Here is a 16,963-nt window from a genome sequence, read left to right on the forward strand (position 1 = left end):
AATCGTCGTAACAGAGAATGCCTGACCATAATGTTGCAAAGTGCGCAGACAAACTGTACTTTTCCCAGTATGACGTGATGAAACAGGCATACATCTGCTTGGTCACCTGAGCAGATTGACATCAGGAGCCAGCCTATGCTCAGATGTTTAGGAATGTGTAGATGACACAGTCACGTGGTGCAGCTGTGAATCACAGGCTGGACCTGATGGAACTGCTGCTCCCATTCAGGCATCGCTTCTCGGACAGCAAGCAGCAAAGGCCGCTCCCTCTCCGAAGCTCTGCCTCTACAGCTTGGACCAGTCACCATGGTGATAACTTCTCTTTCGGTTACAGCAGGAAAAGCTTGTAGGGAAATGATTTTCTGTACTGCCAAGCTCTGACTCCGCAGTAGTCTGCATCAGCAGCACAGTGTCTTGGCATCACTCCTCGTCCTTCCTCCGGAGTCATGTGAAAGTGCTCCACGCTGGTTACTCTCGCCGCAGACCGAACCCTCCTTCCCGTCCGCTCGGACGTCCTCGCCCCGGCAGCCGCAGTGGCGTAGTATCCCCGTCTCCGCTGTCACCTTCCCGGTTCGGTCCGGTTTATCAACCTGCGCCTCCTTGGCGTACGGAGGAGCCGAGGATGAGCGAGCAAGGGAAGGGCTCGGCATCCACCTCCACCGCGGCCCCAGCTCCGGGGTCGGACACCTACAAAGGCTGGCTCTTTAAATGGACTAACTATCTGAAAGGGTACCAGAGGCGATGGTTCGTCCTAAGCAACGGCCTGCTTTCCTATTACAGGTAATATATCTATTGAAGTAGTATGTTTGAGTGTTGGGATAATAGAAAAGCGCAGAAAGTGTCATATTTCTGTAGGCGCATCATGACAGCTGGTTCCCTCAGCTGGCTAGCAGCAGCTAAAGCTAGCTGTCAGTTAGGCTCTGTTTACTTCCAGCTGATGCAGAGAGCAGTCTTTTCCCCTCGGCTTAAATAAACGTAGACTATGGACAATCTACAGTAAAACACCAGCAGGAACACTCAGGGTGATGTGTATCTTACCCTAATTTAATGAAGTGAAGGAAAAAATAAGGTTACCATAGATGCAGACATTAGCTAGCCAACTCAGCTAGCCCATTAGCCTCCTGTCATTGGCTAGAATAACTTGTTGAATACAGTTTTTTTTAAGGAAAGACGTTCCATTGTTTTAATGTCTTCTTCTTTATGTTGCAGTCACATATGGAATATATGTTATTTGTTAATATTTTTTTCTGCTTTTGTTTTCATTTTACAGGAATATTATTTCTATTAATTGACTGATTTATTGCAAAGCTGGTCAAATACTTGGCTATTTTTCAGAGAAAATTTAGATTTGTGTGAATTCGCTGTACTTCTCTGTAAATATACAGTATGGACTGAGTTACAAAATACTTTATCACGAGAGTGCAGAGCAATCAAAACATGATTTGAAATACAAGACAAATGACACAATTTATGTAATAAAATGTAAAATGTATTTTCATAGATCAGCTTGAGCAAATTCTTTGTCTTTTTCTAACTCTTATTCAACAAAGATTCCCTCTGACATTAACATTTTTGTATGTGAGAACTGGAAACGAAGGTTCATCTTTACTAGTTTGCAACCAGGAGTTTGACGTTAACATCAAAAGACACTATATAAAACAACTTCAAGTCAACTAGACATGAAATGGTAGCTGTTATCACGATACATCTAGAGGTTATAAAAAGTAAAGGTTTTTTTTTTTTTTTATAAAAAGTAGTTTTTAACAGCAACAATTTTCCATCATATAATATAAAAGCCTTTAAATGAGAGGCTGGGAAAACTACTGGAGTAAACTAAGATGAAAGGAGGAAAGAGAGTTCATTGCTGCCCCTCCCTAGTCTCGTCAGTCTGCTAAAAAACAAAAAAAAAACTCCTGCCTAACATTATTGCAGTAATCTTGCTTTAATGTATTATTTATGAACTGCAACATAGTACAAATATACTACACACTTTAGTTAATTTTTTTAAAGAGTTGGTGATATTACATTTGTTTCTTTTAATAGAAATGGTCTGATTTTTTTAGTATTTCCCCTGCTTAGTTTTCACAGTTGAAGTTAAAGAAAAGCTGCTTGTTTAACAAAAGTTACCTAGAAAAACTACATTTAAATCATACAAATAGTTCTCATCTTGAGATAATCTCAGACCTCCTCATGCCTACAGTGAATTTGATACAAGTACCAGCTCCAACCTGAAGGATAGCAGTTGCATGTTTCATTTAGTCATATAACTTTAAAGTTTCATTTATTTAGCGCTTCAGCTCCATTAAATGAGAGTGGCTACTCCATTTACTCACTGTAATGAGATACATCACCGTATGTGGTTGATATCATTATCAGTCTGTCTTCACTACCTTCTAACAGTTTCTGCCTGTTACCTAACATCACTTATACTACAGACACCTGTGGCGTATTGATGTTTAAAGGAAGATGTTAGTTTGACATGAACACAGAGAGATGATGGAAAATAATCTCAAATTTAAGGGAGTCAATTTATCAGGACAAAACACCCATGTTTTTCCTATTAAAATTGAGTTTAATATGACAGCAGTTGAATTGGGGTATATGTTGATAAGATGTTCTAGTCAGAACAACTGAGTTTAATTCCCCTACTGCTGACAGTCTAAAATGTTCTGCCAACATTTGAAAAAGCTTACAGTCACCCTGTGTAGTTTGTCTTATAAAGCATTGTACCATATACTGTAGATCTTAAATGTGCAATGTACTAAAATAAAATCGAAGGTATTGAATTAGGCTGCAACTAATGACTATTTTGATGATCAATTAATCTGTCGATTCTTTTTTTGATTAATCGAATAATAGTCGGGAGGCTAAACCTTCTTTAAAGAAGATTTTACACAGAATTTAAACCAAGTGAAGCTAAAGCTGTACCCTGTAACGACTTCTGGACAGAGCGTGTTAATGGGCAAAAGGGTTTTTCATCTTCAGTGCAAAATGTTTCTGTATTTTTTACATTTCTGGTGTACTAACTGGTTTGAGTGGGCTCCTCTTTCAGCTAAAGGTATGTTTTTAGACTATACTCAGATTAAAGATTAATTGATTACTGAATTAGTAGACGATTCTTTAAACAATCGATCAATCATGTTTGATCCGATTGATTTTTTGAACCCTAGTATTGAAGCTTTTAGAATGAAGGCTGAAAGAACAGACTTCGATGTAATGAACATTTACACCCACACAGACTGATATGTCCTACAACAGCTGTTGAACTGGCTGACCCAATTCCCTAATTAAATGGTCCCAGCAGATTGAAGAAGTCGCTCATTGGAGGTAACCTTGGTCTGTTAGTCAAGGCTGTGACCAGGAAGTTTAATTTGCAAAATCTTGTAATTGCATTTTGACCTTGGTGATAAATTAACACAAAAAACTTTAAAAACAATTGCTTTTTCTAAAAAAAACAAAAAAACAAAAAAAAAAAAACTGTTGCAATTGTTTATATCTGGCCTCTGTTTGTTACAAATATGTGCCTATAGATCTGAAACGCAAGAGTTTTTAGTCTTTTCATGCTACTAAATAAAACATGCTGTCTATGTATTGTGAAGCTGTCTAATCAAGGCCATTTCCATTCCAAATCTTGCTACTTTAGCAGCTGTATTGTGGTTTTGTTATTATCAACATGTTATTTTGCTTAGAGTTTGACTCCTGCCTGTAGGACCTGTGAAATGAAAGACACCTGTTGCCTCTCCCAGCCTTAATGGTCCATTATGTTATAAGGTGACCAACCCTGTTGAAGAAAAGATGACCTGTCAACATCTGAGCATTGAGTTGCACACGTTGTCCCCTCCACTGATGTCTTCCTGTAATGACAGCATTGTGTATGTATCTTACTCTGGGCTTTGTTTGCCTCTCTGTGAGACTTCTCGGCACAGACTATCTGTCAGTGGAGTAAAAAGGCAACAGAGACGAAAGTGACAACATGTTAATTAATGTGCTTTCATTGTGTGTCAAGTCACAAATGTGCTTCTTCCCACATGAACCCTTTATGCTGCACATGCAGTTCTATTTTTGTTCTTTTATCAGATAAACTAAGCGCAAATTATGCAGCTTATAATTTTTTTTAATGTTTTATTTTACTGCATGCATTTTGATTGATTTTTGAAGAGAAGATTTGATTATGTGTTTAAAAAGAGAATTTTTCCTTTGAATTGTGTTTGGAAAGAGAACGCACTATTCTCTGAGTTTAGAGCATCAAGCAAGAATTTTGACAGCAGCAAGGCTAGTCTGATGTTCATATACTGTAATGGAAAAAAGGTGTCTTTATGTAAAACCTTGCACCATTTGGGCAATTTGAACTAAGGGGCTCCTCACAAGGGACTTTACATTAGTTAACAGTTTGGGCTTGCAAGTCAGTTAGATACTGTTAAATAAAAGCTTCCTACAGGACTATACTGCATAAAAATCGCCATGGTTTTTCCAGTGTAAAGTGTCAGCCTGATGTGCAATGCTGTTTTCCTAGCGCACATTTTGCTTTAGGTTGACTTAAAGATGTTCCATTTGACTTGTATTTCTCCAGAGCATTGTCTTTTTTTCTGTTTTTCCTGCATGGCTTGTGACAAACTACAACAAGGTAATTTTTTTCATGGCTCTAGTTAAACAAATAAATATATTGCCCTCACTGCTTAGCTGCCAATCATCTCACCTTCATCTGTGAACCTGCAGCCCATCCAGAGCTACTCCCTGGCTCCTATAACTGCTTTTCCTGCCGAGCATGTCAGTGGTGGGCAATCTCTAGATAGAATACTCTGTATTTAAAAAAAATAATGGATTCAACAGTATCCACAAACTGGGGTATTTATTTTGATTTTTGTTTTGAACCAAATCAGCTTTATACTTCCCCAGAACTCAGTCTCTTGTCTTTCTGTTTTGTTCCATGTTATACAGTATGCTGTATATTTACTAATTTTCTCTAATGATCCTCAATTAAGTCTAAATAGAAATAAACAACACACTTTCCAGCATTTATTTTTCATGATTGTTTGACAACCAATTAGTATTTTCATTTCTTGAAGTTTATAGTTGCAATGTTCCCAAATGTTATAAATAAAAGCTTATTGGATGTTAATAACTGGTACTAATGAGGCCTGCTGTGTTTTATCATTTGTATGAATGACAGGGATCTTTTTTTTTTTTAAGTATATATTTCTAATTATTCAGCAGGGTCTTGGACACCTTTTGAAATTCTGTCAGTAGCTTAAGAAGTTATTTAGGCTCATGCAGTCTGTTTTTATCAAAGCACTGGCTTGGCTCTTTAACCTGCGCTCCAATCGATGCTCTGAGGCTGTGAATGGGCTGACACACTCAGCAGTTGAGCAAGCTAATTGTAATGAGTTGAATAGTGAATCTAAAATGCATTTTGTATTGACTCCTGCATTACTTTGGCTCTGAAAACCCGCAAGTCTGGCTGTTCTTTTCTCCACATCAGCTTTGTGTCATGCCTTCTGTTACTTTAAATCACACAAAGAGCCTCATTATGCTGAAGGAGACATATGACTGTATGCTTTCTCAGAACTTCACAGTATTTTTTTTAAAGATGCTTAATTAACTTTACTTCTAGATTTAATACTTTCCTCATTACTTAGCAACATTTGCGTTAGGCAAGCATTGTAAAGCATTAAAACTTTGGGTAATATTGGAGCTGCAGTATCACACCATCTGGTCTTGTCTTTCATAGTAGTCTTGGCTGAACGTGTTTTGCTCCAGTGCCTTGAGGGAAACCAGATAGCATCATTTTAAGTGCTCACCTGGTGCTCACTACAGCCTGGGTCCTTTTTTGGAGAGTCAGGTTATGGTGTTACTGCCGGGTCAGTCAGGAGGAAGAGGGTTGAGCAAGCCAACCTCAGGGCCCAGCTGAAGGTTTCATCCTGGCTTAAATCCAGTGTGCAGGACGGGCGTTTCATCTGGAGTGACTGGAGCAAGCAATGTTGCTGCTTTGATCTAATCTTGTTAATGGTCTATTCATTGGTTTTAGCATCAGGCGACAGGGTGTGCATGCCAAAGGGGCTGTGTTTGGGTGCCTGTCTGTGTTGTCTTTGTGTTTTTATGTGGCAGCAGCAGCAAAGGGATGACAAAAAAGGGACTCTGGCTACATTCTTAACTTGCCAGTTACTAAGCTGTCTAAAGCTGACCATCACTGCTGTTTTTTTTTTCTTTCAGCTTTATATTTGTTATATATATATATATATATATATATATATATATATATATATATATATATATATATATATATATATATATTCAATGTGTTATGCAGTGGTTTTCTGATATCCGTCCGTCTGTCTGTCCGTCCATCCATCCATCCATTTTCTGTCATGCTTATCCCTGCTGGGGTCGCAAGGGGTGCTTTTGCCTATCTCCAGCTGTCAGTGGTGGCTTTCTGATATTTTCTTTCCAATATTAAAGCCTACAATCACAATAAAACCTATCAAGCTTATTTATCCACATAATCTCTTTTTTTTTCTGTTTCCACACTCACTGCTGTGTGTCCTGTGTTGTTCACTGGTTGTTGTTCTGTCGTTACATGCTCCAGATCGGTGGATTTATGTTTTATGAGGATGTGTGCACTGGGGACGGACAGGTAAAACACAGCAATGGTCTCTTGATGCAGCGCATCATGCAGGACCCCTCATGCAGCTCAACTCTACCTTCTCACTTTCCCCCTCCTCATCCTACCAGTGCCTTAACACCCCTATGTTTCCTTATCGTTGTTAAACAGCTTTTCTGTTGACTGCGTAGCTTTGCGGCCTTTGCATGGCCTGGCCTCCCCACAGGGCAGCAGCAATCAGCATGCGTTTCATCTTACTCATCAGCGGCACATTCCCTTTTGCTGACCCAGTTAACGTTCAGGACTTTATAGCAGAGCTGGGCTGGGTGAAATTGCAAACTAGACTGTTGAGGATCCCTGTCTGGCGCGTTCCCTGCTCTGCTACGCATGGCCCCAGTGCAGTGTTTGTCTGTGGAACTGATGTGCACCGAGTGCCAGCAGAGGAATGGTACACTGAAACGATTGTTCTCATTTGGCATGACAGCGAGACTTGACTTTAGAGAAGCTGCTGCCTGGCAGATTTTATATAAATAAACACTAAACCTTTGACTCAGTAAAGCCGTAGCAACCTTTATTGGAAGATTTGCTTTTTCTTAGAGTCAAAAAGATACTTTCATATGAAGGCACGGCTGCATGCTTGATCAATAATTGATTTACAAACAAATAGAAAGATTTTCATGTCTTATCTTATAATAAGCTTTTGATTTCACAGATGTGCAGATCCTGATCCTGTGTGCACAAATGTATCCCCATACAATCACAAAGGCTTCTTTTTCTATTTTCTACAACAGTGTGTTGATAACAACCCAGATGGTCTCTTTCGTTATGATGGCATAATAACTGTTTAAATTTTTTTTATTTTTCAGGCTACAAGACTCAAAACATTTAAATATAAGAATAAAATGAACATATCTGCTCCTCTTTTAGCCATGGTTTTAATTTTAAACTGAAGTGCAACTTCTAGTACAGTATGTGTTCAGAATGTAGTTATTATTTTACCTGTAGCAATGTTTCTATATGCATTAAGGCAGCAATTTAAGTGCAATGTTCTTTTTTGTTAAGACTCTTATATTTGAAACATTTAGTAAAATTATGTTTCAGTAAAATTTACATGATTTGCACAAGTAAAGGATTAAAATTGTTCTTGTTTTTAGTTTAAATTTAATGCACTTCTTGCTTCAGTTGAGATCTTTCTTCACCTTCTTCTTTTCAGACATGCATAAAAAATTTAAGCAAACTTTTCAGCTGCTGCTAAATGTTTTAGATGGACGGCATAGAGAACCTGGAAATTAATTAAGTAATTAGCCTTTTGCATTTTCTTGTTGATCAAACCGAAAGCTTCATTTATTGGTTTGAGAATGTCCAGGGAACATCATGCTCCATATTTTCCCTGTAGCTTAAATTGACTCACCCTGATAGAATATAATTTTGAGTTTCAGTGTTTTCTCAGAACAGTGCTATTTATTTATTTTTGAACAGCTCTTGTTAATATTCCATACGGCCATGACTTATTTGCAACACCTATTTTAGGAGGATTTTGTGGACTTCAGTTTAGCCTTCAGCACCGAATCTCTGGACATGCTGGACCTGAAAATCTACAACCTAAGTTTATGCACCCGTTTACCACTGTATCAGTGACTTCTTTATTAATTGACCCTATATTAGCCTAAGTTAAGTTTATATCTGCCCCACTGACCCTCAATGCTGGAATCCTCCAAGGTAGCCACTTTTTACTTTCTTTAACGGAAACTGCTCTGTTATCCTCACAAAACATGATTTTAACATTTGCAGAGGACACCAATGTGGCGAACTACAGAAAGGTCTTATCCTGATAACCAGTGTCCCTAAGAAGGTCATAGTACATTACAGGAGATCAGGGAAGACTGTACACACTCTTCTCTGGAGCACTTTGGACAGTATTCACTATTTTTCTTTGACCGCTGCTACAGTATACAGAGGTCTTCCCACTAGGTAAGGAAAGCCCAACGTTGGTTCATTTTTCTAAGGAAGTCAAAGCAGACTGCTCTCTCTCTTGTCTCACTGTGATGGTTTTGTATGGGAGCTTCATGACACAGGATTAGGGACTGAGCTTGCAAGGTGAAAACATCACAGGGATCCTGTCTACCTGATCTGGACTTCGTTCACACTGCACAAGTCCAGAAAAAGCTCACATGCATTTCCAAACCCACCCATCCATGCAATTCCCTGACTGTCCCACTAAGGGCAGAAAAACAATATTGGAACATTAGGTCCAAAACAGACTTCTTGACAGCTTCCTCTGAGAAGCTGTGGAAAAAAATTTAAACATACACCTCCAATCAGGTCATCCCATGGACTAGACTGCCAGTAGCTGCTCTCTGCACACACTACATAATGCTCAATTTCTATACACACATTTTTCCTCTGATAACGTCTTATAATTTCTTCCAGTTTTCCAAATGTTTCCATGTTTTTTTAAATATACGTTTTTTTTTTTTCTTTTCTTTTCTCCTAAGGGCGTTTTTCTATTTTCTATCTTTGTAGTGTATGCCTTCTAAGCTGGGAGTCTGCAAAATTGAGTTACTGGTTTCATAATGACAATAAAGGTTCTTAATTCTCGATTCTGTTGGTTGTCAGGATTCAAATATAAAATGAATTGTACGGTCTTCATCAAAAACTAATGCAGCGTGTGCAAACAATATTTGTATTGATTACTTTGTGTTAATATTCTTATCATTGCCGGTCCGTTATTGTTCACTGGTGTTCACCTCCTCTCTCACTCCTTTCTTTGTCTGGACTCTTATTCATTGTTCAATTGTGGTCAGCAAAGAGGCCTGAAGCTGCACAATGGCCTTGTTATCTACACTTCTAAAGGCCCACTGACTGTGCACAGTTGGTGTAGCAGAGGCTATCCAGATTCCCACAGTTCAACAGCAGGAGGGAGATCCTGTTATAAGAAAAGCTAAAAAATGTGTTCAAAAGAAACTAATGCAAGTTTATTATTCATAATGTGCGCCTTCTCATGGTTCATGCTTGGTTTAGTAACATGACCTGATATTTTATTGTTGCTTTGTTATTTAGTTGCTCTTCCCCTTACTGCTTGTGCTCAGTAGCAGTAGTAAAACTAGCTGCAGACCCAGCCTTTTTGAATGAAAGACTGAACAACAGCTGCTGTCCTTAACTTGTTCACTCTCAACACTACTCAGTTTTGTGGTATATTTGGATTTATCTCCTGCCTTTTGTTAATTTTTTTGTTGTAGGACACAGGCAGAGATGGCCCATACATGTCGAGGAACTATAAACTTGGCAACAGCACACATTGATACTGAGGATGCCTGCAACATTGTTCTTAGCAGCGGTGGGCGAACATACCACTTGAAGGCAAGCACCGAAGTGGAGCGGCAGAGATGGGTTACTGCGCTGGAGTTGGCTAAAGCGAAAGCAATCCGCATGATGAATGATCAATCTGGTAAGAGCAGCTGTTACGAGCTGCTGCTACATTCAAATGAACCAACCGTGACTTTCTTTTTTAAATGTGGAAAATGTTTTCTTAAAAGAGTAACAAGCGAACTTTCAGTATTTTTCAGCATTAATCTGTACAACAAAACAAACCACTATATTATAATTTAATTTTCTACCAGGCTTGATCACATAAAATAGATTGTCACTTGTAAAAGTCACAGCTCACTCAAGTTGCTGTTAGTGACGCTTACATAGAATACATGGGGAAAAAGCTAGCTCTGAGTAAAACTGGAGTCCTGATTGTCTTCAAGTGAACATTTTGGTCTGCTGGGTGTACCGTCTGCCATTTTCCTCCTATGCCAAGCTATGCTGGTTAGCCCAGAGTGGCAGCTGTTCCCATGCATGTACAGAAAAAACGCATGCATGCATAAAGACGTTCACGGAGCCGGCCCTGCTATGTATACAAAAGACTGGACAACAAATCAGAGGGATGGTATATGATGTCTTATCATAGTTCTCCTGAAAATAAACTTTTAATTATTTTCTAAATTATTTTATTTGTATTTTTGTTTGTTCTGTTAAACATTTTCTTATCAGTTTTGTATTATAAATGTTAAAATGGTAAAAGGATTGAATTTATGTAGCACTTTCCTAGTTATGTGACCATTATCACATTCTCAAACGCACACATTCAGACACTGATACACAGATCAGTAGGCAACTTGTGTATATAACAGGTATTTTTTAGTTTTGCTGCAAAATATTATTTTTCATGTGGGCTAAGGAATGCAGCAGACGGGTCAGGGATAGTTTTGGAGAAGTTTAACACAGTCAGGTTATAACAAGCTTTGAACATTTTACAGAACCCTGTGTAATCCATCATCCAATATTACACATGAAATGGAACATCTGCAAAGCTGCTAAGACATGGCTATTCACCTAAATTGTCTGGTCGATAAGGGAGAGCATTAATCATCGAAGCAGCCAAAAGTCCGTTGGGAACTAATAATGAGCTCTAGAGATTCACAACTCATGTGGGAGGATCGGTCAACAAGAAAAATGTTAGTCCTGTACTTCAAATCTTCCCTTTAAGGCACAGTGTTATTTCGAAAGTCACTGTCAAAAGTAGATCCCCTCTGCAGTTTTCCACAAGTCATAATCAAGATTAAACATTTTGGCTTAAGTGCTATGCAACATGTATTGTGAAGAGCTAAATTTGTCCATCACTCTGAACACACCAATTTTACTGTGAAACATGGTATTTACAGCATCACTCTAAGGGAGGCTTTTCTTCAGCCTGTGGGGAAGCTGGTCAGTGTTGATGGGAAGATTGAATACAAGTAGAACAACTATCCTAAACATGTAGCTAGAGCCTCAATCAAATGGTATAAATCCATTCCTATACATGTGTAAAAATGGTCCAGTAAAAGCCAGCACCTAGATCCAGTTTAGAATAACCCTGATTTCACACAGATTCTGTCATCAATGTATTTATCTGTCTTTCGCTTTGTATTCAACCTACTAATTCCCACTGGCTCCACGGCAGTGCAGTATGACGAAGAGCCCTCCTCTGTTGTCTTTAAACTTTATATGCACTTATGTATTTACTAACCTGCATGCTAAGGTAATATGTAGCCCGCTGGGAAGAATCTCATGCCAGTAGATGTTCACACAGGACACAAATAAGGTTTTTCAAAAGATCAAAGGTCACAGAGTGCGGAAAGCACGGATTGGAAAATGGGGAAGAGAAAAAACTGGTATTTAGTTCAGCTTTTGACTTTAATCAGCCTGTTTTCTCTAATGTTATTCATATTCCACTGTGGGCCAGGAGAGGGCGGCTGTTACTCACCATAGTCAATCTAAAAAAAAAAAAAAAAAACTGGAATATGCTAACTCCACTGAGAGAACTGAGCCTCCATTTGGTCTTCAGCAGATGCCATGGCAGTCTCCTTTCCTAGAAGACCTATTCTTGTTTGGCTATTTTTTTAAGTCTTTATGTTCTTTTGGAAAAAAGGGATTTTGCAGACTCTCATTTCAATACAGCTTCAACCCAGAGTTTCTCTGCTTCAGTCTACATTAAAAAACGGTTGGACAGAAAGTGAGACAGGCTCAAATTCTATTCACACTGGATTAATATGTCCTCCATCTAAAAGTCAGATCCCTAAATATAGACTCAGCAAGAATGTGAGAGCTTTTTAAGAGCGCGCATGTATGCTGTAGAGGAATGCTTTTATATTTAAAAATGTTAGGCTAGTGATTGGCTCGGTGCATTTGTTGTATAATTGTAGATTTATGTTTCCATTATTGAATAGTTAGTTTATGTTAATTTCTGCTATTCTTTTGTTATTTTTATTATAGGATTGTTGCCCTGGTAAGTTACAATGCAAGCTGTATATTAACTAGATTTAATTATATTGATAGAATATAAATCAAACTCAGATAATGTTTAAACTCAATTATACTGAAAACAAGGATACCATCGGTTGGATTTGGAGCAGTTTCAGTGACATAAACATTAAGAATGCTACTTTTAAAAACTGTATTTCTTCTTTTTCCACTTTTTATATCGCATAATCATAATTTTCCAGAATAGAAATAACATTAACAGTACCTATCCCTTCATCTCCCCCTTAATGAAATAAATATATTGGTGAATTATAAATATTCCAACAAAAATCGAAAAAATAAAATAAAAACAGAACAGTAAATCTAAAGTTAGCAACTAGTGTTTGAAAAATAATTTGCTGATAACTGGAGAAGCCAAATGGAAATATTTGCCTGATTCAGGAAAAGGCGCAGATTAATGCTTTTTAAAACATACTGTGAGATCCTCATGTAGCGCAGCTACCATGGCCGACATGGGAATTTATGCTCGTAATATAATAATATTATCACATCAGAATACAGTTGTTTTCAGTCATCAACTAGTTTGATAATGGGAGAGGTAGTTTATTCCAATTTAGAGCATCCAGTTTCATGATATCCATAACAGCTGCAAAATTCTCATTAAATAAGATAACTAGCTACATAGTAATATGAATGCCGAAGTATCTGAAACCTCTGGTGTATAATTAAAAAGACAGGATTTAACCTTTTATCATTAACATGAAGTGAGGGTGGAATATCATAAGATTTATTAAAATGAATATTATAACCCTAGTAATATAAAAACTGATGATGGTTATTAAATGTAAATTTAAATTAGAATTGTCTTTATAGTATTTCTATTATAAACTTATTTTAAGGAATTAAGGGGACTTTGATTACATTATGAAACAACAAGTTAATTTTGTTTTTGTGGTTATTAGTAGCTTTTTTTAAAATTTGTTTTCCTATTATGTTTTATCAGAAAAAATACATTACTAGAGGTGTATCTTTAATTTATCTGACCACAGAGACTATTAATTTTCTCTAGTGAAAATTGTTATGTTTATCTTAGTTCCATAATCATAATTGTATGATAGTAGAGTAAACTAGCAAATAAACTATTTTAACTGTTTAGGGGTTGGATCAGCCAAACAGATCTCCTTCATCGTCCCTGCTTATTTGTGATTGACAGTCTTAGGCTCAAGTCCTGCTCTCTGCTCTCTTAGACCTAGATGCTAAACGAGTCATTATTAACTTGATGAGGTAAAATTGTAATTTTTTTTTTCTAAAATAACGTCAGTAAAATCTTCCTGTAGTATTAGGATTCTTAGTGAATAGGGGCCTTAGTCTTTGCGTAAGAGTAGCAAGAATAAAGCTATTGTTGATAACACAAACCATAGGACAATTCTCTTTTAGGATGAAATTTAAAAATACACATAATTTGAAAAAGATTTTAACTTTTTGGCTCAAATACCTAAACATGTTGTGGGAGAAACAAGGAAAGCAAACGATTTCCCCACATATCAGTTAATTTTTTTGTATTAGAAATATTCTGTTTTGTTTTCCTTCTTTTTTCCACAACCGATCTATCTGCTAGAGAAGATATAGAATGTAAAACACTATATGATGAGGGTTAGTAGAGAGTATCTACTTAACATTAAAGTAAATTACTAAAAAAGTGTGAGCTTAGGCTCTGTTAGAGCATCCTTTTTGTTAAGTCCATGGTGTTAGACATGGATCAGTACCAGAATGTCAGAATTCATTAACCCCACCTTGCTTCTCTGTTTTCGGAACAAAGAGCTCATATTGATTTCCTCAGGTGAGCTGAGTGTGAACTGCAGATAGATGTCAGGAGGGAGCAAAAGGTAGACTGATATCTTTTGCTAGACTTGGAAAAGATTATGTTGTGTTTTATTTTATGTTTAAGCTGTGTTCACCCTCATGATGCTGCAATTTTTTTTTATTTTACAGATGATTGTTTGCTTCCAACAATCATCTGTAAAACGTTTGTTTCACCTGTCTGTATTTGTTTTTATTAAACAAGGATTTTATATTAAAATGTTTTATGTTTTAGGATTTTTCATGGATTTTCTTTGTCCACTTTTAGTTTGAACACAATCTAAACCATAAAGCACAGGTTCAGCAGGGGGCACTGTTTCCCCTTACTTTGGTTTGATCTTCTGTGCGTGTCATGTCTTAGAGGTTGCATGTGAAGTGAGGCCCCAGCTTATGAAATAACTGGTTTTATTTGTACTTTCAATTTGTAAGCCTCAATGACCCGGTAATTACATTAAGAGCATCAGATATTTTTTTCTTTATACTAATAGAGGGGGTTTTGTAAGAAGGTGATTGGTGGTCAAAAAAAGAAAAAAAAAAAGTAAAAGAAGGGGGCATTCAAAACGATGTCTCCAATTCTGGAGAGTAGGGAGGTGGGGGTAGAGCATGAGAGTATCTGAGCCTGAGCTTTATAGCTACATGTCATTGTAAGCAGGACAGTCTGATATTTGGAGTGTCATCACTCAGTCTGAAGCTGAAGTTAGGTGTCGTTTTAAATATTCCCACTTTTTAAAACAATTAATTGTCATCTTCTTTGGCTTATTTTTATTTCTCCTAAATCCCTTCTTTTATTCCCCTTTTATAATAAAACATAATGAACTGTCCAGGGTGCTGAAACTGAAGACCTGTCACAGAGTACAAAGTGAGGGGGAAAAAAGCACATTTTGTTTATAATTTCTCCACTGCTCCTTACCCCTTTGTCCTGGCTGCCTTGCTTTTTATTTTTTCAACCTTCCACACATCCCTTTTTTTCCCTCTCTCTTCCCACCATCCTCTCACACTCGCTGTCTCGTCTTCCCGCCTCCTCCCTCTTTCTTTCCCTATTTCCCCTTCTCGCTCAGTAAGCCATTTACTGTTTTACATCCATCCATGTGAATTTTATTTTTACTTACTCTTTTTCAAAACTCTCCTATTTTGCTAAAAAAATATGTTGTATCTTCACTAGAGATCTCGGGAGGGAAAAAGCGAAAAGAATAAGTCAGTCTGTCTCATGTAAGTACACACTGTTTCTCCATTTGCGTTGATCTTATTTTGGAACCGTAGTTAGCTGAATAGGTGTTCTGATCATTTACCTTACATTGAGTTATAAAATGTTGGTTTTGCTGTGGGTGATATTTGAAAATTGTAAAATAGGTGTGATTTTAATATAAAATCATAAGAAAATGGTATTTAAAACACATCACTACATTTAGATCAAAATTGTATTAGGTATCGTCACTTCATGACTAAAATTACAAAAAAAAGATAGCTCAATTAAATATTTACAGAATTATTGTTTTTGTTTCAGTCTGCAATATTCTGTCTGGTTATCTAGATAAGTTGAACAATTTCCATTTTCATAGCAACACTGTGGCAGAAAAAAGTTTTTTTTTTTTTTTTAAGATTTGCTTTTTCATGCTATCTTTCTCTTTGCTAAATAGATGTGCAGCTGCTTTGTAGTGCTTTTGGCATGGGGATCTTGCTGTGTTAGGCTCATTTTGGAGCCATGAGAGGTTGTTATGAAATGACAGATGGTGTACTTCTTCTTATCATCATCTTCATTTACTTCTATTGTGGCTGGGTACTCAGTTGTTTACGCTAGTTTGTCCTGGAACAAAATATGTGTGCTGGCATTGCACAGTTTTCTAGCATCACCTTCAGTGCTTAATAACGGAGGAGATAGAGAGAGCTTCAATTTAACAAACTTGACTGAAGCCAAGAAAAGATAACAAACAGATTCACTCTCAGAGAAGTCACCCAGCAAATAATTAAAATAATGGTGATATTTCTTTTTGTGTTCTAATGTTCTTAACCATATTTAGCTCATCTCTGTAATCTCCTGTAAATATATCTTTATAAAAGTCAATTTGGAATCATACATTCAATGTCTGAAATTATGCAATAAAACAGATCAACTTTCCATTGATAAATTTGACATTACTGTTATCTGTTGGTGTCTGATCCAGATTAATTCACTTCATGTCAGTTTGATAAAGCATCACCTAAGTCTGGAAGTTATAAGTGGGTCACACATTGTCAGTTTCTCAGTGCCATTTTGAAAGCAAAATAAAAGCTTTGACAGTGTTATGCTGTTAGAACAGCTGCTCCCTTGGGGGTTATATCCCAAGAAACTTCCCCGTATGTGCTAGAGCTGAGGCAGCAAGCAATCATTAGATTTAGACAGTGATACAGAACAGTAATTCAGAAAGGATAGACTGTCATGTACTGCTACAGTTGCATAGATGCAGAGTAGGATATTGCTATGGCTTAAACCTTTTCTGATCACATCTAAAACTGCACATCACAACATATTTCCTGCCTTTGGTTTAATTCCTCTCTACGTATTGTCCATTTGCTTTTCAAATGTAGTTAAGCCACACCAGTGTTCACTTTAAAAGTAAACTGTGATTTACTTTTCTTATTAGTTTGTTACACACCAGAGTTCAATAGAGCATTGAAATAATGTTAGATTTCCAAATAAATTAACTCTAGTCTATTTCAAGGGCACCTAAGAGCTTCTCT

The 16,963-nt window shown here is 37.1% G+C and overlaps 1 protein-coding gene across 1 annotated transcript; it reads left to right on the forward strand.

Annotated features, from left to right (window-relative positions):
• Positions 1-244: 244 nt before the first annotated feature.
• LOC107102368 (oxysterol-binding protein 2-like) lies at positions 245-10,578 on the forward strand. Its single transcript, XM_015401645.1, has 2 exons — positions 245-780; positions 9,838-10,578. The coding sequence occupies exons 1-2, from the start codon at positions 623-625 to the stop codon at positions 10,205-10,207; spliced, it is 528 nt and encodes a 175-aa protein (XP_015257131.1). The 5' UTR covers positions 245-622; the 3' UTR covers positions 10,208-10,578.
• Positions 10,579-16,963: the final 6,385 nt, after the last annotated feature.

This window comes from Cyprinodon variegatus, unplaced genomic scaffold (assembly GCF_000732505.1).
Source record: "Cyprinodon variegatus isolate N-32 unplaced genomic scaffold, C_variegatus-1.0 Scaffold1243, whole genome shotgun sequence".
In the NCBI taxonomy this organism is placed as follows: domain Eukaryota; kingdom Metazoa; phylum Chordata; class Actinopteri; order Cyprinodontiformes; family Cyprinodontidae; genus Cyprinodon; species Cyprinodon variegatus.

Coding starts and splice junctions, on each gene's coding strand:
- LOC107102368 (XM_015401645.1), top strand. CDS start 623: ATGAGCGAGCAAGGGAAGGGCTCGGCATCCACCTCCACCGCGGCCCCA. Junction 781..9,837: donor GGCCTGCTTTCCTATTACAG/GTAATATATCTA, acceptor TTTTTGTTGTAG/GACACAGGCAGAGATGGCCC.